The sequence below is a fragment of the Garra rufa genome, chromosome 3, assembly GCF_049309525.1.
Source record: "Garra rufa chromosome 3, GarRuf1.0, whole genome shotgun sequence".
Classification (NCBI taxonomy): Eukaryota; Metazoa; Chordata; class Actinopteri; order Cypriniformes; family Cyprinidae; genus Garra; species Garra rufa.
In genome coordinates, this window is record NC_133363.1 from 38,527,667 (window position 1) to 38,552,694 (window position 25,028).

The following is a 25,028-nucleotide window of genomic DNA, read 5'->3' on the forward strand; positions in this document are numbered from 1 at the left end:
GTTTAATAAATCGTGCCCACGGATTAACAAACCGTACCCACGAATTTCCAATCCGTGCGCTCAGATTTTGTAAACCGTACCCTCGGATTTTGAATCCGTGCCCACAAATTCATAATCCGTGCGCACGCTTTAGCAATCCGTTCCCACGGGTTTGTAAACTGTACTCATGGATTTGTGGCCCCGCCCCCAAATTCAACCAGGCCACCTGTTTATAGGTGCTGGATGCATTGTATTGCATTTATTAAACTTTATTTTCTCATAGTAGGCTATATGAGACCATGGAACACTGACAAAACAGAGTTTTTAGCGTTTATTTTATATTAATCACTAACAGATTAGCTGCTAAAACACCACACCTGTGTTTTATCCTATTGGTTATTGTTATCCTATTATCTATTGGTTATTAATGTAAAATAAACACTAAAAAGATGAAGTTTTGTAAGTGCGAATCATGGTAAATTAACGAAACAAATAATGTACAGGTTATGTGTCATTACTTTGCTCTCAAACTAAATGCAATGTAATATATTACATATTTAATAATTACATTAACAGTGAAGCATGCATCTAACTCTGGGTGAAAAGATTATCATAAAATCGCCAAAATGAGTCTACATGTTAAGAATAAACAAACACATTTGTGCACTCATTTATTTAGCCTATAAATTAAAATAATAATTACTATTTTAAGTATTATGACGTAAACAGCTTATACTACTGTTTCTACTGATCGGGGCCACAAATCCGTGAGTACAATTTTAACCCGTGGGAACGGATTGCTAAAGCGTGCGCACGGATTATGAATTTGTGGGCACGGATTCAAAATCCGAGGGTACGGTTTACAAAATCTGAGCGCACGGATTGGAAATTCGTGGGCACGATTTATTAAACCGAGGGAACAGTTTAAGAATTCGTGGGTACGGTTTATAAACTGAGGGAACGAATTGCAAAACCGTCCCCACGGATTAATTATTTTTCTTCTACAGGTGACGTAAGGGGCTCCGTACTTTTTTTGGTATAACGCCTAAACAAAATTGTATATGAACCTCTTTTTTTTTTTTTAAATCAACGTCAAATTTGGAACACAACTTATGTAGACATATGGCTTTAATTTTATAGCAATTTTGTATTTTTAAATATTTATCTTACATAAAATAAAAAGAAAAATAGTACAATACATTTTCTTTACAGTAATTTTTAACTTCTATAACTTTTAATACCTTTATTTTATTAAAGTGTCATCTTTAAAAGAGACCTTAGGTCTATATTCAAAAGCGTTCATGAATTATAATAATTTAAGTTAGTGCACTTTCTCATTTTCAAAAACAGTTAAGTGGTTAAATTGTAATAACATTTCACAATATTAGAGTTGTACTGTATTTTTAATACTTTTGAACCAAAGTGTATGTCAGAAAGCAAGGTTTTGTAAATTTCTGAAAAATGCTGTATGCTGTATATTGTATGTTATAAATATTCTGTGTCTGAAAACCCAATTAGTTTGTGTGCGTCTTCCAAACACAATTTGTATTTAAAATATTTTAATTGCTTCTCTAGGTGATGAGATGTGGATATATTCGGCCAGTACTCTGGAGAGAGACTATCCCAAGAAGATCTCCAGCATGGGTCTTCCTTCAGATTTGCATGGAATTGATGCTGCCTACTCCTTCCACAAGAGCAAGAAGACTTACTTATTTGCTGGAAACAAGTTCTGGAGGTAATCTACTTTTAAATATCTCTCAGCATCTGTGGGCTTAATAAAGTATGTGTTCACTGTGATTAACGGGCAAAATACCTTGTTGCTTTAAAAGACTAATGTGGAAGTATGCAGTTGTGAATTATGAAATCCATTTTTTTGTTATATTTCAAAGTTCCACAGATGTAGAAATTATTTTAATAAATTATAGCAGACTTACAATAAAATGAATGTTCCTTGAGAAGCCTTTTTCCACTAAAGTATTTTTTCCACTCAAGTGATACCAGATATTATAAGGACAAGGCTATATGTGACCCTGGACCACAAAACCAGTCATAAGGTTAAATTTTACAAAACTGAGATATATACATCATATGAAAGCTCAATAAATGAGCTTTCTATTGATGTATAGTTTGTTAGGATAGGACAATATTTGGCTGAGATACATCTATTTGAAAATCTGGAATCTGAGGGTGCAAAAAAATCAAAATACTGAGAAAATCACCTTTAAAGTTGTCCAAATCAAGTTCTTAACAATGCATATTACTAATCAAAAATTACATTTTGATAGGTTTACAGTAGGAATTTTACAAAAAATCTTAATGTAACATGATCTTTACTTAATTTCCTAATGATTTTTGACATAAAAGAAAAATCAATAATTTTGACCCATACAATGTATTTTTGGCTATTGCTACAAATATACCTCAGAGACTTAAGACTGGTTTTGTGGTCCAGGGTCACGTATATAAATGAACTCAAGACTGTTATATCATTGAGATTTACTGGAATTTACAAATGCTTTTAAAACTACACACCTACTGAAGGAATGACAAGGAATTTCAAAGTTAGGAAAAGTGAAATATGTTGATTATAATGTTCACTTTTTCCATGACTTCTCAGATACAATGAAGCCAAGAAGAAGATGGATCCAGGCTTCCCTAAACTAATTGCAGATTCTTGGACTGCTATCCCTGATGACCTAGATGCTGCTCTCAGTCTTAATAGTGACGGTAAGTGCCTGGCTTCAAATCCAGCTTTGTCTATGGTATTCCTCTGCTGACCTCTATCCTAAAATAACCTTTCATCTCATACTTTCCCTCTTTCACCTACATTCTGTTAGATCTCACATATATTACTGATTTCTTTCAGTAACTGCTTACATTTGGTCCTCTGTGTGTGTGTGTGTGTGTGTGTGTGTGTGTGTGTGTGTGTGTGTGTGTGTGTGTGTGTGTGTGTGTGTGTGTGTGTGTGTGTGTGTGTGTGTGTGTGTGTGTGTGTGTACCTGGTATTCATCACGTTGTGGGGACCAAATGTCCCCACAAGGATAGGAATACCAGTAGATTTTGACCTTGTGGGGACATTTCTTAGGTCCCCATGAGGAAACAGGCTTATAAATCATGCACAATGAGTTTTTTTGAGGAAGTAAAAGTGTGCAAAATCTCCTGTGAGGGCTAGGTTTAGGTGTAGGGTGATAGAAAGTACGGTTTGTACAGTATAAAAACCATTATACCTATGGAATGTCCCCATAAAACATGTAAACCCAACATGGGGTGTGTGTGTGTGTGTGTGTGTGTGTGTGTGTGTGTGTGTGTGTGTGTGTGTGTGTGTGTGTGTGTGTGTGTGTGTGTGTGTGTGTGTGTGTGTGTGTGTGTGTGTGTGTGTGTGTGTGTGTGTGTGTGTGAGCTGGACCAAAGTGGAGCCTGGTAGAGCATTCTTGGCAGTTAACTCCAACCCAATTACAGCTGGCTTTAGGCCTTCAACAACAAAAAAAACCCAACTATATGTTTCCCCCTGCTCAACATGAGGCATTTTTTCCAGTAACAGCCTCTGTCTAAAGTGCACATAAAATCTCCAAACGAGAGAAAAGCTTAAAAGAGAGAGAGGTTAAGGATTTATAACAGTTTTACGCAAGGTGCTCTGGTTTTGTTTAGATTTACTGGAATTTACTTAATATACATGCTTTTAGAGCCACCTAACTCTTTCCTCTGCTGTCACTAACACACATAAACACTCATACAGGTACACACATGTACACACTTCATAGAGCAGGCCTGTGTGGTGTCTGAAAGGTTTCTCTGTTTGTAATTAGGCTGTTTGCAAGTAAAATCAGCTTCTCTAGGTTGTGAATTAGAGCCCACTCTTCAGAATTTTAATTTTTAAAAAATGTAAATTTAATTGAATAACTAAATTGTATTATATAGACCATTATTTACCTCAGTTCTTTTTTAACTTTGTTTTGTTTTTCTCTTACTAAATATTTTCAGGTCACAGCTACTTCTTCAAAGACTCCCACTATCTCAAAATGGATGACAGCACTCTGAAAATTGTCAAAGTTGGAGAGATCAAAAAGGACTGGCTACGTTGCTGAACATCAGCAGAACATTCAGCCCTGGCACTCTGTGATGACCTTCATCACTAGATAAACAAGGCCAGTGTTACCTTGCCAAATGACAGCACTCAAATTTACCATTCTGCCCCTCCTGGTTAGTCAGAGCCTATTAGATTATAACCAATCCTTAGCTAACCAGAGAGGCCTGGTAGCCTTCACTGCCTGGACCATCTCTGCATGCCAAACATAGGCAGAAAAGACTGTAATTTTTGATGTTTTGTCATACTTGTGATACTTTTTGTTCATTTTTAATTATGAGAGGGTTTAGCTCCTACCCCTTAATATAGCCTATATGTATAACATCAGATTTAAAAGGACTTATGACATTTCACAGTTACATGTAAATGTGGCAGTGGTGTCAGTGAGATGTATCTCTTTTTTTTATTTGCACAGAATAAAATTCATCCAGGCAGTATGTAAAAGCACAAATTTTCCTAGTACTGATATGCAAATATTAAGGACTTCATTCATGTTTTATTTTGTAGTAAATACTATCCAATAAAAAAAATCCTGCGTTTATTAAGAAGACACATTTTATACATGATAATTGTGTAAAAACAAAGAGACCAAACAACTGTCAAAGCACATCATTTTTGTTAGTCTTGTTTTTTTTTTTTTCATCTCATGGTACAGAGAGATTCACGGCACGGGTTGCCTGAAGACTGTTGTATAGGGTTTGTTGCATGATGGACTCATGTCAAGCAAGTATCATGAGATTACTGATTAATAATCAGTTGTAATCTTTTTTTTTTTTTGTAGTTTTTTAATTGACATACAATCTGTTTATATTTGTAATGTTTTATTTTTATTATTTTCTGTTTTGCTTGGTGCACTTTGTCACTATGTCTCAAAATAAATATTAACTATCCTTTACATGGAATTTTGGCATTCAACTTTTCAATTTTAACATTTAACATCAGCATTGTACTAAATCCGAGTGATGATTCTTTGACATTCACATCAAGAAAACGGTAGGTATGGTTCCCATTATTGAACTTCTTTAAAATAAGTCCTGTCACATTTAGACAAACAGCGACATCTAGTGGTTCTTGTATAAAAGCCGAGCTCTCAATATGTTTATGTATCTCAGTATGCTATTTATTACCCCTCATATTTATCTATGGGAGGAGAAAAATATATTGCATTTTTTGATAGCTGAAACCTGATTTTATGGTAGAGGAGAATGGGGTAAGAGAATGGTCTTAAAAATAAGGGAAACTGAGGCAGAAGTACAATTAAAGTATATAAAGTTATTTCGGGATGTTTCCTATCATTTTAAATGATCAGAATGTATATATGACAAAGGGATCTAAAATGATGGCTTGTTATAAAAGAAGTGTTCCTGTGGCTCAATTTGCCCAGGTTAGGTTAAGTAAGTTGAACCATCAGGGTGAACACTGACCACTGACTGAAAATTTTCTTTACTGCAGTACAGAAATGCGCGGTTGAACGAAATTCGTCGCTGAAAACACCTAGGATGTAGTTTGGTTTCAATTAATCATAAATATGTAGTTTTACTTCCTTTATGTTGTTAAATATCCCGTTACTGTTGTGCTGAGTGAAGAACCGCTTTAAATGATTCGGTGCGTGTCCGAACTGTTCAGACCGTAACCCGTTAGTTCAGTGCTTTGGAAAGAATCGATTCAAACGAGTGATTGATTCTCGAGTCGAGCATCACTGCTTCAGTCTTGTCAGCGGAGCACTCGGTATGTATTATGAACAGTGTTGGGGTTAGTTACTCAAAAAAGTAATATATTACATATTACTCTCAAAAATAGTAATGCCTTACTTTACTTTATTACTCCCTGGAGAAAGTAACTAGTTATATTACTAGTTATATTACTAGTTACATTTTTTTTTTCTTACACAAAAAACTGTTATTCTAAACAAAAAAGCATGACCTACTGCGTGCATCCAGTGCATACGCGATCTCATAAAGCTCTTATAACACAATGGATATTATGCACAATTAATCTTTCATAAAGGTCTACGTGTGTTGTGATTCGTAAGCACGCAATATTCAGCACTGTTCAAAACTTTTGAGCAGTGAGTGATCTTAAACACCATTGATTGGCGATGCGTTCCAAAAATCAGCAGATGGCTACATTGCTCATGCTGCAAACAAGTTTTAAATCGAAACTGCCTATTCTTGCTCTTACTAATAATATATGTTGTTCTTGCTGCTTTTGTGCAATAGACGAATAAAATTTTTTACTAAAATTTTTTTTTTTAGATATTTTATGTTTAGATATTTCTATATTGCGGGAGTCCCGCGAATCATTTTATTTTCCCGCATCCCGCACACACACACACACACACGAGTCTCTACCCGCCCGCACCAGCACACGCACTTGTCCATCAAGTTTTGTCCCGCGCCGCACTCTGTTGCGTTGGGTCCCGCGGGTTTGCAGGTCTCTATTTGCAAGTGCCGCTCTGCTGCTGGCTGCCGGGTGTCGACCAATCGGTGATGGTAATTTAATGATACCTCGTGCCAAACCCAGACCAATCACTGTTCCCATTCACGCCCCCCTCCCCTTCCCTTCTGTGTTGTCGTGTGCCTTGTGTGTGATGAAGTTGCTACCAAATGTAACGCAAGTAACTAGCTCGGGAAAACTGTAATAATATTACAATTTTCGGACGAGTAATGCCTTACACTGCTAGTTACTGAAAAAAGTAAAAAGTAAAGTACTTTGTAACGCGTTACACCCAACACTGATTATGAAGTATGGTCAGAAAATGTTTCTCAGTTCCGTATACTTCCTTTGTTAAACAATAATGTATTAGTAAGATTTCATTATGGCTAGCGACCCACTCGTAGCCTAAGCTGTCGACCTGTAGCGAATAACAGCTCCGAATGGCTACTATAAGGGCTAATAGGATTATGTCCGTAAGCGGTGGAGTGTAAACACAGGCTTTGTCTCAAAACCCAACTGGACTGCCTATTTACACCACGTTCTAGGACATTCTAAGCGCATTTTGAGGCAGCCGGTTCACACACACAAACTAAACTTTGCCTCCTGACATCCTCCTAAAATGCCCAGAGTTGCAGCACACGCCTATGATTAGAAAATGCATTCTAGTTAGGTAGCTCACTTGATTGTGAAACACATCCGCAGACCGCTAGAGCTGGAGGAGTCATGTGTGAGGTGGTGCTTGTAGTGTGTAAAGAGGAAGCGCTTCTTTGACAGGGGTTTGGACACATGAAGACGCTAGTGTGATGAGTGAGGATGCCTCCGCAGAGAGTGTTCGCGCTGCCCAGACAGCATTCCCTGCTGCTGCCCGCCGTCATCAACCCATTTGTGCACGACCTTACCTTAACCAAAGCCGATAAAATCAAAGTGAGTCCTGCTGTCAATTTCTAACATGCATTCTGTCAATATTATTCTTCACTTAAGTCAGTTCTTCATTTTATGCATTTATCCACATTTAATCTGATTTGGCAAATGATTCGTTTCCCTAATCTATTGCATGATCTCTCTTACTTCCTCCGTTAGTTTTTAACAATCTTACAGTAACTTAACTGAATAGGGAACAGGACTAGCAAATGCTGTCAGCAAATTTAAAAGATGTCATATTAGTAAATAAATTAGAATTACAATTCCCATTATGCTGCAGAAAGTGTTTAAATTATGTTACTTATTTGATGTTACAATTTTAAAAAGTGTTACCGTTTTTGTAATAAGAGAAAATCCCACAGTAACCCAGTTTACAATTAACGTGGTAGAGAGAACGTTATGTTATTTTTGTTAGAAATATTTGTTATAAAGTTGCATAATAAGATGTTTTTGGTACAGTATATAATATCAGTCCAATACATTGTGGAAATTATTGTATGCTTTTAATTGTTGAACACAATCAAGATCTATGACACTATCCACCAGTTTCACAGACAAGGCTTAAACCTAGTCCCAGTCTAAAATGTAAGTCTGAGCTGTTTCAATTTAAAGAAACTTGCACTGATTGATCTTAAAATATGTTGGTGCCTTTGTTTTGCCTCAAAATGCACACCAGTAGTGTTTTTTCTAAGGCATGTTTATAAAAATTACTCAAATGTCCTAACTGAACTATAGCCTATCCTGCTTAACCTTATGTGTTCATAAACTAACTAGTGTACATGCCAAGTCAGTGTTTCCCAACCTTTTTGACCCAAAGACCCCCATTGTCCAACACAATATTTGAGGCAATTCAACCCTGCTTATATGTGACCCTGGGCCACAATACCAGTCATAAGTCGTAAGGGTATATTTGTAGCAATAGCCAAAAATACATTGTATGGGTCAAAATGATCGATTTTTCTTTTATGCCAAAAATCATTAGGATATAAAAGATAAAAGATATATGAAGATCATGTTCCATGAAGATATTTTGTAAATGTCCTATGATTAATATATCAAAACTTATTTTTTTGATTAGTAGCATGCATTGCTAAGAACTTCATTTGGACAACTTTAAAGGCCTAATTATCTCAAAATGTAGATTTATTTTGCACCCTCAGATTTCATATTTTTAACAAAACTATACATCAATGAAAAGCTTATAAAAATGGAACCTTATGACTGGTTTTGTGTTATTTTCTGTATTTCTGCTAAAGTTATATAAAATATGCTTTTTCAAACTATTTCATTTTGTGATTCCAGACATTTGAAAAGGTGTATGTTCTTCAGTAAAAGCATAAAGTATATATATATATTATTGATTATTTTATTTTATTTCATTTTTAATAGGGCTGTTGAATGCTCAAATCTGATTGGCTGATGAATGTTTTAGATTACAATTATTTTCAGGGAAAAACTCTAAAGTAGTTACAGACAGGTCTTGACTACATTACATTTCCACCTAATACCTTTAAGTCATCCTGCAGCCAAGGATGGGAGTTGTGCTGGGTTATTTGTATGTTAGATAACTTTATACTTTATTACATGTATGAAATACTTTATTACATGTATCAAACAGCTCTCTGCATTCATGAAATATGCTGTGGCATTGTTTGTAATTATTCCTATGTTACTGTCACATTTCACGTCTGTTTTTGTCTCCCCCTGTCATTTTGTGAGCATTTGGTTTAGTCCTCGTTTGTGTCATCACCGTCACCTGTGTTCAATGATTAGTCACCATTTATAAGTCTGTCTTTTTCTTGAGTTTATTGTCGGTCCTTAATGTTGCCTAAAGTGTGTGAAGATCTCTGTTCCTGCCTTGTTCCTCTTGAAGATTGATATTAAATATAGTTGTTTGTTTGAATACCGTCTATCGTCTCGTCTCGTCCTGCACACACTAGGCATGGGCCGGTATAAGATTCTGACGGTATGATAACCTTGGATAAAAATATCACGGTTTCACGGTATTACGGTATTGTAATCACTGCTCTACAATGTTACATTTAAATGTCTGGGTAAAAAAAACAACCTTTTTTTCCCCAAACGGATTACAGTATATTTTATTTTAGGAAACATATAGAACATTTTGTAACATGGAACAGAAGGCAAAATAATTAAGATAAATAATTGAATCTTCTTAATTAAATTAAATTGCAGTCACTTGTGTTAAAGGTGCCCCGTGTAATATTTAAGATGATCTCTAGACAGTGGTGCAATAATTAACATAGAATCAGCTTGCGAAAAAAACACTGACACAATGATGAACAAGTAATATTCACAATAACATAGTTTTATTGAATGATAAAGTTAATATAATTCCTTAAATTACATTTTAAAAGAAATCTCACTATTCGTTGATGTCAAAAAAAAAGGTGAGATTTAAATCCTGTATCGGCTTCCGTAGTTCTGTAAAGGGAGGGGTGAGCGGTACTCTGCTGCAATTCACAATCTCGCCGCTAGATGCCACAAAACCTACACACTGCACCTTTAACGTGACAGAAAGCTTAAAAGCAAAGACGTGATTTCACTTTAACTTAATTGTTGTGCTAAAGTTCACAGAACCGTAAAATTAGTACATATAGTCTGCTATTCCCCACTCTGTGTTGTGGGGGTTCACCTCCTTTGGCCGTCCTGAACTTATATTACTGCTGAATCTCACTGACTGTGGATCACGTGCACAAACACAGACACGCGCCTGAGCACTAACCGGTGGGGGAGGGGCTGCATTGTTTTCTCTGCAGGGACTCACACACAAAACCTAGTAGGGAGTCCTGCGCTTTCACTTTGACACAGAAAATGCGCATATCGTAGGAACGGTATAACTTTTTTTGTTTCCGGTTTTGAAACCGTGACTTTTTCAAACCGCGGTAAACCTTGAAACCGGTTATCATCCCATGCCTAGCACACACCCGTAACAGAAGGACCGACCGAAACCGTTCACGGCGTCTTCCCCTGCGTTTCTTTTCCGTTTTTTGTAACAGTGTTTTATTTATTTATTTATTTTTTTCCCTCATGGATGACCCCAACGTTTTCATCATCCTCCTGGAGCAGGGGAGCCATTCTCTCGAGGACCACACCAGAGACTTTGTGCAACTCATACCACTCACGCACTACCCGGACAGCTGCCTGTGCACGTTCTTTCGCAAGGGACTTAACATCACCACCAAAGCGCAGCTGTCCGGGGAGGGTCCTCGAGAGAGCATCGCCGAATACATCGAGTGGGTGCTGGCGTCCTGTAGATCTTCCTGGACTGTCGGCTTCATCGAGGAGGACGTCAGCCCCACTCTTGACCCAGAGAGCAGCAAACCATCACCCCGACACGCAGAGCACGAACCCGAGCACACCGCGGATGAGGGACTAGAGCCGCGAGCGACAGAGCCAGAGCCCTCTCCGACTGATCAGGTGCGTGAGCCGGATTCTACATCTGCGACGGTGGATTGCGACGTGGAGCAGGTGAGGGAAATGGAGAGTCCTGCCCACTGCAACACCACTGGGGGTGAGCTGGAAGACATCTCTGGGGACTTAATTGACTTCTTCTCCGAAGTTGTGGAGTATAACACGCCTGATTTAATAGACTTTTTCTCTGAACCACTGGCTTGCATGAACTTCCCCCCCACCCGCCCTCTTCTGTCTGGATCTGCCTGTTCCCCGCTGGTTCCGCCCAGCCGTCCTGAGTCCCCGCTGGTTCCGTCCAGCCGTCCAGAGTCCCTGAAGTCATCAGCCAGTCCCCTTGCTCACCCTCAGCCCACCATCTATGCAGTGGGCTCGCCGCAGGGATGCCAGCTCACATCGGGGGCATGGCTGGAGGTTCCCTCAGCTCCGCCTCCAGCCTCCGAGCCCAGATCTCCACCTCGGCCCTCCGACCCTGCGGCTCCACCACGGCTCTCTGCGCCCTCAGGTCCACCATCGCCCGTCGGCCCACCAGCTCCACCGGGCTCCATCGTCCTTCCGGCTCCGCCTTGGTCAGTCGTCGACCATCCGCCGCCTCGGGACTCCACTCCTCTGGCTTCGCCTCGTCGCTCTGTCAGGCTCCTCCTTCCTGTCAGCGTCGCCTTTTTTCCTCTGTCGCTCCGGCTCCGCTGCGGACCTCCGGATCTCCGCCTCGGCCGCCAGAGCCTCCGGTTCCGCCTTGGCCCTCCAGATCCGCGGTGTCGCCCTGGTCCCTCGGCTCTCCATCTCCGCCTCGGGTTCCTCTGCCAACTGCTCCGCCTCTGTCGGTCGGCCCCCTGGAGTCGGCGGTCCTTCCTCCACGGCTCCTCCCTCCATTGGCTCCACCGTGGGCCGTCATCCTGGCTGCGATCTGGGTCCTGCTCTCCTGCTTCAGGTCCCTCCTGTTTTCTCCCTGGCTCCTCCCACCATCGTCGCCCCCTTGGACTGTCGTTTCTGTCACTTGGACTTTTTTTTTGGTCCCCCTCCTTCGGTTGCGGCCTCCGCCGAAGCCCCCTCCCTCATGGACTCAAGGTTTCTGGTTTTCTGCTCCTCTCTTCTTTTTTGTTTTTCTACGGCGCGAGGACGTCCCTTTTCGGAGGGGGGCGTAATGTCACATTTCACATCTGTTTTTGTCTCCCCCTGTCATTTTGTGAGCATTTGGTTTAGTCCTTGTTTGTGTCATCACCGTCACCTGTGTTCAATGATTAGTCACCATTTATAAGTCTGTCTTTTTCTTGAGTTTATTGTCGGTCCTTAATGTTGTCTAAAGTGTGTGAAGATCTCTGTTCCTGCCTTGTTCCTCTTGAAGATTGATATTAAATATAGTTGTTTGTTTGAATACCGTCTATCGTCTCGTCTCGTCTCGTCCTGCACACACCCGTAACAGTTACACTTGGAGGTTATAATTTGTTTTACAGTATTTTTCACCCCCTAAAACCAGTTACATGTCTGTCTCTTATGGGCACAATATGTAAGATTATGTTATTATTAAAACATCCATAAACCACTAGAGCAGTGTTATATATTTTGTTGTCTTGTGTACTTACATTATCCCAAATGTTTTAAAGAATGTTTAAATCCAGAGAAATAAGCAATTTTAACTAGTGTAACAGACCATTTCTTTTTTTTTTTTTTTTTTTTTTTTTTTGTAGAAAACAAACTCCAAAGACATTTTAATATTCGATGCATTTTTTAGACAGGTGAATAACACACAGAGTAGCAACATATAACAACGCTTCAACACACTCAAACGTATCTAGCTGCTTTTTCCTACATATGCAAGACCGGAGAAAGACCGATTGTGGCATAATAAAAGCTTCGCTGATTTGAGCCATATATTGTGAGCTCATCCATAGACATGATGCCCGTGTCCTGTCGGATTGCATTGGCTGTGAGGATAAAGACAACAACTCTCATGATTCAACACTCAATCACGGCGTCATCAAACTACGCCTTTGTTTCTTGTTTGTTTTGAATATGCGCCTTCTACCAGTGAAAACTATATTTGATATTTATTGTGTGAGTATGTCATTTTTTTTCTTATGTCTGTGTTTAGTGTTGTCTTCAAGGACTCATCCTTGTGCCGCTCCGTGGCATTTTCTTGCTTCTCGTTCTCATGGTCATGTGGCCGGTTTCGGTCATGATAACATTCAGACAGTCTCTGAAAGGAGCAGTGGAGCCCATGACTGGCTGGAGAAGGTAAATACTAAACTCTATTGACTCATGTCACACACAGATAGCCTACGCACCACCTCCTACATTTCACCACAAGACTAAAATACACCTTTTTAATAATTAATTAATTTAAAAATAGCGCTGCCTTTTACATGTTTTATCTTAGTTCCTAATTTGTTTCTTTTGCTACAAGCTAAAATATTTTTGTTAAACATAAGCGGATAGTCATTTGTCAGGAATTGTGGGTGGTAATTGTTGTATTTTTATGTGTGTTTGTTTTCTCTGTATTAATAATAGATGTGAGAGTTGGTGGTTTGCATATCAGCCATTACACATATTTGCCGCATTACAGAGCCCCTTACGTTCTGTTTAATTCATTCTTCTGTTGAACAGGCCACATGGTTTCTTGCAAAACAGCTCATTTTGCTATATCTCGTTTTTGCTTGGACTGACCACACTGATCAGTGATCAGATTAATTAAGTCTTTGCGTAGGAGGTAACACGGCTTTTGGAGGGATGTGGTTTTTCCCTTAACTGATGCAACAATGTGCTGATCTGATACCTTATGAGAACTCAGTGTCAAAGCCGTTTAAGCAAGCCTTTTGTGTGTCAGTATGTTGGACGAATTGATCTCATTACCCAGTATGATTCCCCTTTTTTTGTGTGCCTGTATATGTGTGTTTGTGGGCAGGTTCTTGCACAAAAGAGTGATGACCTTTCTAGGCCGGCTGTATTTCTTCGGCATGGGCTTCAGGGTGGTGGTAAAGGGGAAGCAGGCCAGCAGTCTAGAGGCCCCCATTCTAGCTGTGGCCCCTCACTCTTCCTTCTTTGATGCCATTGTCTGTATTGAAGCTGGTCTACCCTCTACTGTATCCCGCTCTGAGTCCCTGGAAGCACCGATCTTTGGCAGTATGGATATTTGCATCAATATCGGTTTACACAAAAACAAAATCTAATGCCAAATGATTTCATAATGTGTTCCAATAGCTTTTGAACATCTACAGTCAAAACAAAATGTATTCAGACACCTTCAAAATTTCTCACATTATTAGTTTATATGCTATAGTTTACAAACTGTGTCAGAACAAATTCATCTTGATAATGTCAGATAACTTTGATGGAAAGGAATGTAACATATAATATGTCACAGTTAACTTTATTTTGCTATCCTCACTTACATAAATTAACTATAGTATCAAATATCAAATATTATATCTCGTGTGTGAATAATTTTAGTTTGACTGTATGCTTCGTTTATCAGTTTGGGTTCAACAAATTTTATCATTACTTCGCATTGACTTATTCTCACATGGGTAAAACAATATTGTGTTCCACAGGGTTTTTGCGCTGTGTACAGCCTGTGCTTGTGTCGCGCAAAGATCCAGATTCTCGTAGAAACACTATTCTTGAGATTGAGCGGAGAGCAAAGTCAGGCGGACACTGGCCACAGGCGAGTATCTCCTATCTATGTTTTAAAATATCTATTATATTTTTTATTATTTTATTTTATTTTTTCATGTGTGACTTTAAAATGGTCAAAAATAAATATGCCTCCAAAATATACACCACAAATTTGCTTAATTACATTATGCATGAAAGGTTATGCTGGCTCACTCCAATATTTTATTTTATTTCATTTATGTGTGACTTTAAAATAGTCAAAAATAAAACCATGTAAAAAAAATGTTAAATAAATATGCCTCCACAATATACACAATAAATTTGCTTGTTTTATTTTATTTTATTTTATTTTATTTTATTTTATTTATATTACATTGCATTTATTATAATGTAATCAAACAATATACACAACCAATTAGCTTGATTACATTATGCATGAAAGGTTATGCTGCCTCACGCCAATATTTTATTTTATTTTACTTTACTTTTTTTTCATATGTGACTTTAAAATGGTCAAAAATAAAACCATGTTAAAATTTTTTTTTTAAATAAATATGCCTCCACACTATAAACCACAAATTTGCTTGATTACATTATGCATTTAAGGTTATGCTGCCTCACACCAATATTTTATTTTAATTTATTTTATCATATGTGACTTCAAAATTGTCAAAAATTAAACCATGTTAAAAAAGGTTAAATAAATATGCCTCCACAATATACACAATAAATTTGCTTATTTTATTTTATTTAACTTTTCTTTTTTGATATATAACTTTAAAATGGTCAAAAATAAAACCAAGTTTAAATAAAAATGCCTCCACAATATACAACACAAATTAGCTTGATTACATTATGCATGAAAGGTTATGCTGCCTAACTATATTTTATATAACTATATTTATATTTTCCAATATTTTATTTTATTTTATTTTTATATGTGTCTTTAAAATACGGTAGTCAAAAATAAAACCATGTTTTAAAAAAAGGTTAAATAAATATACCTTGAGAATTTCAGAATATGAAACCAAAGTAACAAACTAAGTGTATTCCAGCTATTGAAAGCAGGAAATTACTTAGACCTATACTTCCTCAGCTAGAATAAAGGATGTCCGGTTCCTAAACAATGTTCTGTGCCAACATTCTTAATGTTTAATTAGTTTTACCAACTGTGTTATTAAGGAGTGATTGGTACCACTAAAAATATCACTGGTGTTAGTTTCTTTTTCTTTTTTTTTTAGGTGCTGATTTTTCCTGAAGGAACGTGTACGAACAGATCATGTCTCATTACCTTTAAACAAGGTGAGCAGATTGTTTATTTTTGTCAGTTTGTTTGTTTTTATAGAAAGAGAATTCTAATTTGGACACTATAATAATGCTGATTAACTGTTATGATCTGGTTGACATGTTACAGATGCAGTAAAGATACAGAAACAGTGTGTTGAGTCAAAAGTCCCTAATTCAGTAGATAATGAAAGTTGTGTATGAACCGCGCCATATGAAAATCTTGTCGTCTGTTATCAGATAACTAATTTTCCTAATGCAAATATATGCAAGAGAAGGGAAATAGAAACTATCGTAGTATTAGGGGTTTCCAAAGCTTGCAGTTTGTTTTGGCATGCTAAAAAAGTTAAAATGAGGTCTGCTGAGCCCAGCAAAACTAGCGGCACATAAAAGAGAGAGAGATGAATGTTGCGTGTATGAATAGGTATTATCCACACCGCTAAGACTCAAATCCCTTTGAGTCAGTGACATTTATTTAAATATATTTCACAAACTCTGTTCGAAATAGGCTTCATTAATTTAGCAGGTCAGTGTGATGTTTATTGTTGTATTATATAACATCTATAGATTTTTTTTCTACACACATTTAGGTCATATCATTAGAACAGTGTTTGCTTCATTGATAATCATTGATTGTCCACTTGAGAACTAGTCAAATCGCTGTGACCTGATATTTACTGTAGGGCATGGTGAGATCAATAGGGTTTCAGGCAGGGATTTAACTGCATTCTTTAGCATATGACTTCATAAAGAAAACATATATGACTGTTGTACTGAGCAGTTTTTCATGTGCTACTCTTTTTACCTCAATAGGTGCCTTTATCCCAGGGGTGCCAGTACAGCCTGTTCTGATCAGATATCCAAATAAGTTGGTCAGTATGAATTCAACATCAGTCCTGTACTATTGTTATGGTGCCTTCTAGGGGACAAATGCAAACACAGTTGAGTAACACAGTTGTAAACATATGTAAAATACAAATCCATAAATAACCAAGAAGAAAGTACTATAGTAGACGACCATAAAATTTGGATAGAAAAGCATGTGGCACAGTAAACTAAAGGCTCTGCATGTCTGTCAGCTTGAGCTCTTGTATAATCTGTTGCTCTTGTGTGAATAGCTCATTTTTAAATGAGAATTCTTACAAATGCTTGTCTTTTTAATACTTACAGGACACAGTTACATGGACATGGCAGGGCCCAGAATCGTAAGTAATAATAAACATAAACAAAGCCTAAAGTATGTACACAACTGATGAAATGCTTCCACAACTAGGCCTTTTCCAATCACTGTCACAACAAAAAAGTCATAAGTCAGATGACTGGATTGAATACAATGTTGCAATAAACACTCTTTGATGAGCCAAAATAGATGTTTCATTGGTTTACTGGCATTTTAAGATTTAGAGCAAAATTTATATTCCGATAAAAAGGGAAAACAGCATGCTGTCTGACTAAATTCTCATCCTCCTCCTTTCACATTGCGACATCTCTGTATGTGTAGTGTTGTAGATCGCTTTGTAAGATAAGCTTGGTTTTGAGACCCTTTTGTAGTATGTCATACGAGAAATGCAGTTGCACAGTCATGCATATAAAGAGAGCAATGCTTCCTGAAATGCTGTTGGTTTGGAACCTCACCACCAGTTCCTGTTTTAGGGCCAGACTACTGCTGCTCACACTCTGTCAGCTCTATACGACAGTGGAGGTTGAGGTCTGTGAGAAAAATTGTGTATTTCATAATAACATTCTCAGATTTTTGCACCTTTGATGAAGAAACATATCAAAAAGATGAAAAAGCTAAGGAGATCAATCTTGCTTAATATAATGACAAACCTAATCTCATAAGCTATATAGCTAATCTCCAAAAAAGTTGAAACCTATATAAGTTTATATATGTATTGTGTTTGTGTTTTAGTTTCTGCCTCCTCAAATTCCTACTGAGATGGAGAAAAAGTGTCCTATCAAGTTTGCTCAGTCAGTGAGAGCTGTGATGGCTGAGTAAGCATGGCTTGTTGCTGTTTATTCTTTAATGTCTTTATAATATTATATTAGTAACACTTTACTTAAAGCCTATATGTGACCCTGGACCACAAAACCAGTCTTAAGTAGCACAGGTATATTTGCAGCAATAGCCAAAAATACATTGTATGGGTCAAAATGTTTGTTTTTTTCTTTTATGCCAAAAATCATTAGGATATTAAGGAAACATAATGTTCCATGGAGATACTTTGTCAATATCCCACCATAAATATATCAAAACTTAATTTTTGATTAGTAATATCTATTGCTAAGAACTTTAAAAGCAATTATCTCAATATTTTGATTGTTTTGCACCCTTAGATTCCAGATTTTCAAATTGTTGTATCTCGGCCAACTATTGTCCCATCCTAGCAAGCCACAAACCATTGGAAAGCTTTTTTATTCAGATTTAGAAAAATGTACTCTTATGACTGGTTTTGTGGTCTTGGGTCACATATGTATAACGCATTAAATAGGCACAATGCATAATGTGCATTGTGATGCATTATGTCTTTTTATAAATAATTGGAACCAAATTTAAAATGTGTTATAATATTTGAAGGTTTCCTTGTCACCTGTTTTAATGCATTATACAAAAGATCTAACAATGAATAAAAAAGTATTGTAATGTATTTTAACTGTGGTTACAGTTATTCATAAAATCATACGATGCATTATTAGGTGCATTACAATACATAATGAATGCATTACTTCTACATTAATAATGCATTACATATAAAGGCTTTAAGTAAAGTGTTACCATTATATTTAATGGATATTTACAATGTATGCACAATACAATATTTCAGTGTTAATATTTGTATCACAATTTCTCAATCTGTAACTAGGTCTCTGGCCTTGCCGGTCACAGACCACACTTATGAAGATTGTCGTCTGATGATTGCAGCTGGAGAACTGACCCTGCCTATGGAGGCAGGTCTCGTGGAGTTTACCAAGATCAGCAGGAAATTGGAGTATGACAGTTTAAATTATAAAAAAAACATATCCATAGTAATAAGTGAACATTATTGAGACTGGCAGCCCACATAACATACAATTTAAAGGGATAGTTCACCCAAAAATGAAATTCAGTCATTAATTGTTCACCTTCATGTCGTTTGTTAATCTTCGTAACACAAATTAAGATATGTTTGATAAAATCGAGAACTTTCAGTCCCTGCATGGACAGCAACACAACTACCACGTTCAAGATCCAGAAAGGTAGTAAGGACATTATTAAAATGTAATTTTATGAAGCTATGAGAATGCTTTTTGTGCTTAAAGGAAACAAAAATAATGACTTTATTCAACAATGTTCTTGTCTTCCATGTCAGTCTTTGGTTTATGGTCGAACCACCAATGTCACATTGACTATTTTAATGATGTCCTTACTACCTTTCTGGGCCTTGAGTATGGTAGTTGCATTACTGTCTATGTAGGGTCAAAAAGCTCTTGGATTTCATCAAAAGTATCATAATTTGTGTTTTGAAGATGAACAAAGGTCCTGCGGGTTTGGAACAACATGAAGGTAGGTTATTAATGACAGTTTTAAGCTTATCTCTGTTTCTGTTGTAAATTCAGATTAAAGTGGGACAATGTGAAAAAGGAATTAGAGAGTTTTGCCAACATAGCCTGTTCTTGCAAAGGAGGCAGAATCACAATTGAAGAGTTTGCCAGCTTTCTCAAAATACCCATCAGCCCAGCTCTACAGGAGCTCTTCGGTCTGTTTGACAGGGTGAGTATGGCCATAACTAACCACATGGAAAAAGATATAGAAAAGAGGACTGATTAGATTCAGAAAAGAAGCAGATATTTTAAAGTTGTCTTCTTTAAAATCTTCTTTATTGTCAGTCTTCATATGCTTTCTCTTTGTAGAATGGCGATGGCACCATTGATTTCAGAGAGTATGTCATTGGTGTCACAGTTCTGTGCCGCCCAGCTAATAATGAGGAAGTCATTCAGACTGCTTTTAAGGTAATGATATTACAGATAGCACTGATGTTATCGTGAAAAAATATCAAAATGAATTTTTGGAACGTGATTGTGCAATGAATAAAAGAAGATTTAATCTGATAAAGATTAAAAGACATCATGTGGTGTGGTTATGAAGGTAAACCATATAAGTACTGAAGTGTCACTGGTTGGTAACACCTCGAGGTGGTTTACAAAAAAGTCTCAAACTTGACAAAAAGAAACCGTAAAGTCAACAGTAGAGCATTACTATGGGGGACTACTGTTGTGTGATCTATTGTCAAAAATATTCACGTGACGTGTATATATAAAAAATGAGATGGATGTCTAATTGTGTCTGAATTCTTTCCACAGCTTTTCGACATTGATGAGGACAGCTGTATCACACAAGAGGAGTTTAGCAGTTTGCTACGTTCTGCTCTTGGAGTATGTGATCTTGACGTCGACAGCCTCTTCAAAGAAATCGATGCAGATGGATCAGGACACATAACTTATGGTGTGTATGCCAACTGTATAGCAACTACCACAGTGATAAGACTGTCAGTCATGTTAGAAGTGCTATCATCCAGAGAATACTTTTTTCAGCCATGGTGTATGAATTTTTGCAAACAAATACTATTATAACTGCTACTATTATACCTTTCATGATAATTATATGTTTTGTTATGTTCATTGCTTTTGCCATTTAGCATGTTTAGTGGTTGTCTAGTTTGGCAATTGTTTTATTTGAAGTTGTGAAACCCAACTGTTACTTGTGAAACTGAACTGAACTGCACATGGTTGCATTAAGCTAATTACACAATGCTGAATTGCATTATATTAACATCATCTTTACTGAACTTGATCATTTTGATTTGAAAATAAGATGCAAGATGTTACAGATATGTGACCCTGGACCACAAAACCAGTCTTAAGTCGCTGGGGTATATTTGTAGCAATAGCCAAAACCACATTGTATGGGTCAAAATGATACATTTTTCTTTGATGCCAAAAATCATTAGGATATTAAGTAAAGATCATGTTCAATGAAGATATTTTGTAGATTTCCTACTGTAAACATATCGAAACCTAATTTTTGATTAGTAATATGGTTTGCAAAGAACATTTTTTGCACAACTTTAAAGGTCGATTTTCTCAATATTTAGATTTTTTTGCACGCTCAGATTCCAGTATCTCCGCCAAATATTGTCCTATCATGACAAACAATACATCAGTGGAAATCTTATTTATTCAGCTTTGAGATGGTGTATGAATCTTAATGTTAAAAAATGTCCTGTGAAGCTGCTTTGAAAACATGGATTTACCCTGAGTTGACAATATAGGGAGTATCACAGCCCAAATTCCTTAACATAGATCATTTTATGTCATGATTTAACTTGTCTGAATTGAACCTTGACTTTGGGCTATATGTTACATGCATTCAGCAAGCAAGAACTAGCATATATCTTAATCTGAATGCTGTTTTTTTATAAATAAATGTTTACTAGTTCAACAAAAGTTTCCACAATAATTTAAGGTATTAAAAGAGTATCACCCAGAGGCCCGAGGCTTTTCTGCACATGAAAGCATCATGGTTAGCACCAAGTGATTCTATGCTGTGTAAGCAAACACCTTGGAAAATATTTGTGTGTAGAATTATGAACATTTACAAGTGAAGGCTTGTTGTTGTTTGTCTAGTCTATTACTTGTCAAGGATGAAACATGACTGTGAATGGTCTTTTATAATATTTGCAGGAAGTTGAAGTGTGAGTTGATTTCAGGCAATCAGTTGTATATATTGGATATAGCGTCCCAAATTGAAAATTCTGTCATTAATTAATTACTCACCCTCATATTGTTCCAAACCCGCAAGACCTTCATTCATCTTCAGACACAAATTAAGATATTTTTGATGAAATCCGAGAGCTTTCTGAGCAACGCAACTACCACGGCCACGTTCAAGGCCCAGAAAGGTTGTAAGGACATTGTTAAAATAGTTCATGTGACACCCATAATTTTATGAAGCTACAAGAATACTTTTAGTGCAAAAAAAAAAGAATTACTTTCAACAAATCCAACAATTTCTTCTCTTCTGTTCACAAAAGTGCGTTCACAATGTGCATGCATTGTGGTACTTTTGTGAGTGTGCGTCGAAGACTGAGAGAGAAAAGAAAAAATTGTTGAATAAAGTCAATATTTTGGTTTTCTTTGTGCACAAAAAGTATTCTTGTTGCTTCATAAAAATACAATTGAACCACTGATGTCACATGAGCTATTTTAACAAAGTCCTTACTACCTTTCTGGACCTTGAATGTTGCATTGTTGTCTAAACAGGGTCAAAAAGCTCTCGGATTTCATCAAAAATATCTTAGTTTGTGTTCTAAAGTTCTAACGGGTTTGGAATGACATAAGGGTGAGAAATTAATGGCAGTTTTTTTATTATTGGGTGAAGTGAACCTTTAATTTGGGACACTATATCATAGAATATTTACATCATGTTATTCAACCATTACTGCCTTACTTGATTCGTTTGGCCTCTTTTGAGTAACTAATTCTGTAGTAACCTTCGTGTCTCTATTTGTCTCTCAGATGAGTTCCGTACCTTCGCTCTCACCCACCCAGAGTATGCCAAGCTCTTCACCACCTACATCGAGCTACAGCGTTACCAGGGTCTCCAGGGCGAGGATTTCGATTTTGAAGCCAGTTTCTCTAACTGCTGTACCGCTTCTCATAATAACCAAGAGGACAGTACCTCTGATAAGAAAGATGACTGACAGTATGCAGGAATAAGGTTCATATTCTGCCATGCCATTGGAACATGTGCCTTGGGCGGAGGGTTTTGTACACAAGCATGTGCTCTGTCAGTAGTTTTCAGTATTTCATATACTATTCAATGGTTTATTTAAAGGCTTTCAGATCAATGTTTATTAAATGGCAATATATAGGCATGCTAAAACATTTCTTATTTTGATGCAGATAAAAAGTTATTATTTAAACACCCCTCAGCTTTTAAACATGAAGATTGTAGTCCCAACTCTTTTTTATTAAAGTTATCTAATTTAAAAAAAAAAAAAAATCTGATTACATTGGAGATCATGTGCTTTCAGCACAGGCCTCCCAGTTAGTTTTTTATAAAAAAAAAAAAGTGGATTTTTAATTAGTATTTTACAAAAGAGATTCTTATACAAATACAAAGTTTCCTTTTTCTTTTGTATTCTTTTTTTTCTGCTCAGGGACTTTGGTACAGAAAGTGAGTGGTAATCAAAGGTTTTGCTTTGCATCTTGTTTTTATTTGCATTCCCATTGAGGGGAGATGTTGCTGAGTTAGCGTTCTGTCCCTGCTGCTTGTTCAGACTAATACTCTGTTGCATCCACTGAAAATAGGCCAATTTGTGAGCAAACAGGCAACACAACACGCCCACAGTATCATGCACCAGAGGGCTCGGTTCCAAATTATCCCACTGCAGTGGTATTTATTCAGCAATGCAGGTTGCAATTATGATTTTGTTAACACAGCAAAGTTAGCTTTTTTGCAATTAAAAAAAAATCCTTTGAATTTTAACTAGTATTTGTTGGCCCTTTTATGTTTGAGTGCATGAACACTTGTTAGAAGAGTTTGTACACTCTCGTGAATTATCAGGAGATACTGAAGAAAAACTGCTGATTAGCAGACTGCTAACAATAGTTTCATACTAAAAACGTCCACTAGGTGACAGCAACTACTACTATATACAGCAAGTTGATCGTCTGCACAAACCGCTCCTCTTTCTAAAGAAATCATTCCAAATCTATAGTGAATGTGCAAATATTGTAAATGCACATCTACAATAGTTAAATACTCTTGCTTTTAAGTCACTGAGAGTGTGGATATAAGTTTAAGTTGTACAAAATTAGAAATAATAAAATTAGATATCCTCTTTGTCACTTCTCTGTGGTCATGAGTGGTCTCTCGGTTTCACCTCCTATGCTGTTACTCAGCTCTGTTCCAAATAGCAATGTGAGTTCACACTTTGATGACGTAACGACACATAGACTGTCAGCTAGAAGTCTGCAGTTTAGTCAGCATCAATGCAGACTCAGAAACTATGTCTGAGGGTGCATAGTTGTCATAAAGAGTCCATTTGCCTTTGTAAATTGTTTTCAAAATGACAAATAAGACATCCTGTCCCTGTGTCAAAAAGCTTAGGCAGTTGACTTGTTGCCTCACTAGCCTATCGGGCAATGACTTCGCAAGATGCATTTGTGCAAGCAGGTACCTCATAAAACTGGACAGGCTTCTGAGACAGATTTTTTAATGATAAACTTTTTTTTGGTGATAACACAGTTTTTCTCTTGATAACAAAACAGAGAGAGCTAATTATACATTACAAATTTCTTTGTTATATGTTATAAATTATATATTACTACAATACGAATTTCTTGTAGTCAGTAGTTCAAAATGTTAAAAACATGCCAAGTTCTGTCATGAAACTCTCAGGCGCAGGCTTATGGGTCCTTAATGCAAACTGATATTATTTGCAGTGTTAAACTACTTGGCACAAGCTGATTGATTCATGTTGCATACACAGTGAATGAGCTAGCTGCTTTACAATTAAATGACTGGTTAGCATTCACTAGAGCATTTCACATAGCACTTTCAGAGTTCGTCTGAAACCCTCCACCTCCCAAGCTCCACCTGGATAGATCTGCTACGGATTATTATGCTATTTGTGCAGCAGCATTATGTCTTTTTTATTATTTTGTACTGTACTCAGAGGTCTACTTATAATGTTAAAAAGATTTTCATATCAAACATCATAATTTAGAAGTAATAGGCTATATTCTGTCCTGTTTTGACCCCCTCATCTGGCACACTGTTTGAATCGGTGTGGTGGATTGTAGACTCAGAAGTAAACGCCCACTGTTATGATTGGCTAACAGTTGTGTATGTTTGACAGCCTACATCTTTTACAGATTGACACTAGTGTGATTTAGGTTAAAAATGCAAAAATACTCAGTACACATCAAAGCAATAATGACCATGTTATAAACTTGTTTGGTGCGACATTACTGTTGGATCCAGTCGGTTCAACATCATGTTTTAGTTTCAATCTTTCTGAAAATCCTGCATTGAATTGTGCCTTGTTTGTAAACAAATCTGTGGTAAAATGAAGTGAACAAAGGACCAAGTTCTTCATGACGCAGTTTGGAACTAAAATAAAGTTCATCCACTCTTTCCTAATGTTGGGATCAGAAGGAAGGCAGAGCAAAGACTGTGTTTTCCACAACCTGTTGATCTTCTTCTGTGGAGGCGGTGTTTAGCCACACTATTACA

At 37.0% G+C, this 25,028-nt stretch overlaps 2 protein-coding genes across 2 annotated transcripts; both read left to right on the plus strand.

The window, feature by feature from the left end:
- The first annotated feature begins 1,558 nt into the window (after nucleotides 1-1,558).
- Nucleotides 1,559-4,965, plus strand: LOC141332337 (72 kDa type IV collagenase-like). The gene is made up of 3 exons (XM_073837474.1): nucleotides 1,559-1,714; nucleotides 2,597-2,706; nucleotides 3,961-4,965. Exons 1-3 carry the CDS (start codon nucleotides 1,563-1,565, stop codon nucleotides 4,062-4,064), a joined length of 366 nt encoding a protein of 121 aa, XP_073693575.1. The 5' UTR covers nucleotides 1,559-1,562; the 3' UTR covers nucleotides 4,065-4,965.
- Nucleotides 4,966-7,124: 2,159 nt separating this feature from the next.
- lpcat2 (lysophosphatidylcholine acyltransferase 2) lies at nucleotides 7,125-22,707 on the plus strand. The gene is made up of 14 exons (XM_073837510.1): nucleotides 7,125-7,423; nucleotides 12,945-13,087; nucleotides 13,755-13,972; nucleotides 14,401-14,513; nucleotides 15,706-15,766; nucleotides 16,562-16,620; nucleotides 16,919-16,953; nucleotides 17,402-17,456; nucleotides 17,661-17,743; nucleotides 18,613-18,738; nucleotides 19,346-19,499; nucleotides 19,640-19,738; nucleotides 20,090-20,231; nucleotides 22,304-22,707. The coding sequence occupies exons 1-14, from the start codon at nucleotides 7,313-7,315 to the stop codon at nucleotides 22,486-22,488; spliced, it is 1,584 nt and encodes a 527-aa protein (XP_073693611.1). The 5' UTR covers nucleotides 7,125-7,312; the 3' UTR covers nucleotides 22,489-22,707.
- The last annotated feature ends 2,321 nt before the right edge of the window (nucleotides 22,708-25,028 follow it).

What these genes read in the sequence shown, in the direction of transcription:
- LOC141332337 (XM_073837474.1), top strand. Translation starts at nt 1,563, where the DNA reads ATGTGGATATATTCGGCCAGTACTCTGGAGAGAGACTATCCCAAGAAG. An exon ending in GCTGGAAACAAGTTCTGGAG is followed by an intron (nt 1,715 to 2,596) that starts GTAATCTACTTT and finishes ATGACTTCTCAG; the next exon opens with ATACAATGAAGCCAAGAAGA. An exon ending in TCTCAGTCTTAATAGTGACG is followed by an intron (nt 2,707 to 3,960) that starts GTAAGTGCCTGG and finishes AAATATTTTCAG; the next exon opens with GTCACAGCTACTTCTTCAAA.
- lpcat2 (XM_073837510.1), top strand. Translation starts at nt 7,313, where the DNA reads ATGCCTCCGCAGAGAGTGTTCGCGCTGCCCAGACAGCATTCCCTGCTG. An exon ending in GGAAGCACCGATCTTTGGCA is followed by an intron (nt 13,973 to 14,400) that starts GTATGGATATTT and finishes TGTGTTCCACAG; the next exon opens with GGTTTTTGCGCTGTGTACAG. An exon ending in ACATGGCAGGGCCCAGAATC is followed by an intron (nt 16,954 to 17,401) that starts GTAAGTAATAAT and finishes TTCCTGTTTTAG; the next exon opens with GGCCAGACTACTGCTGCTCA.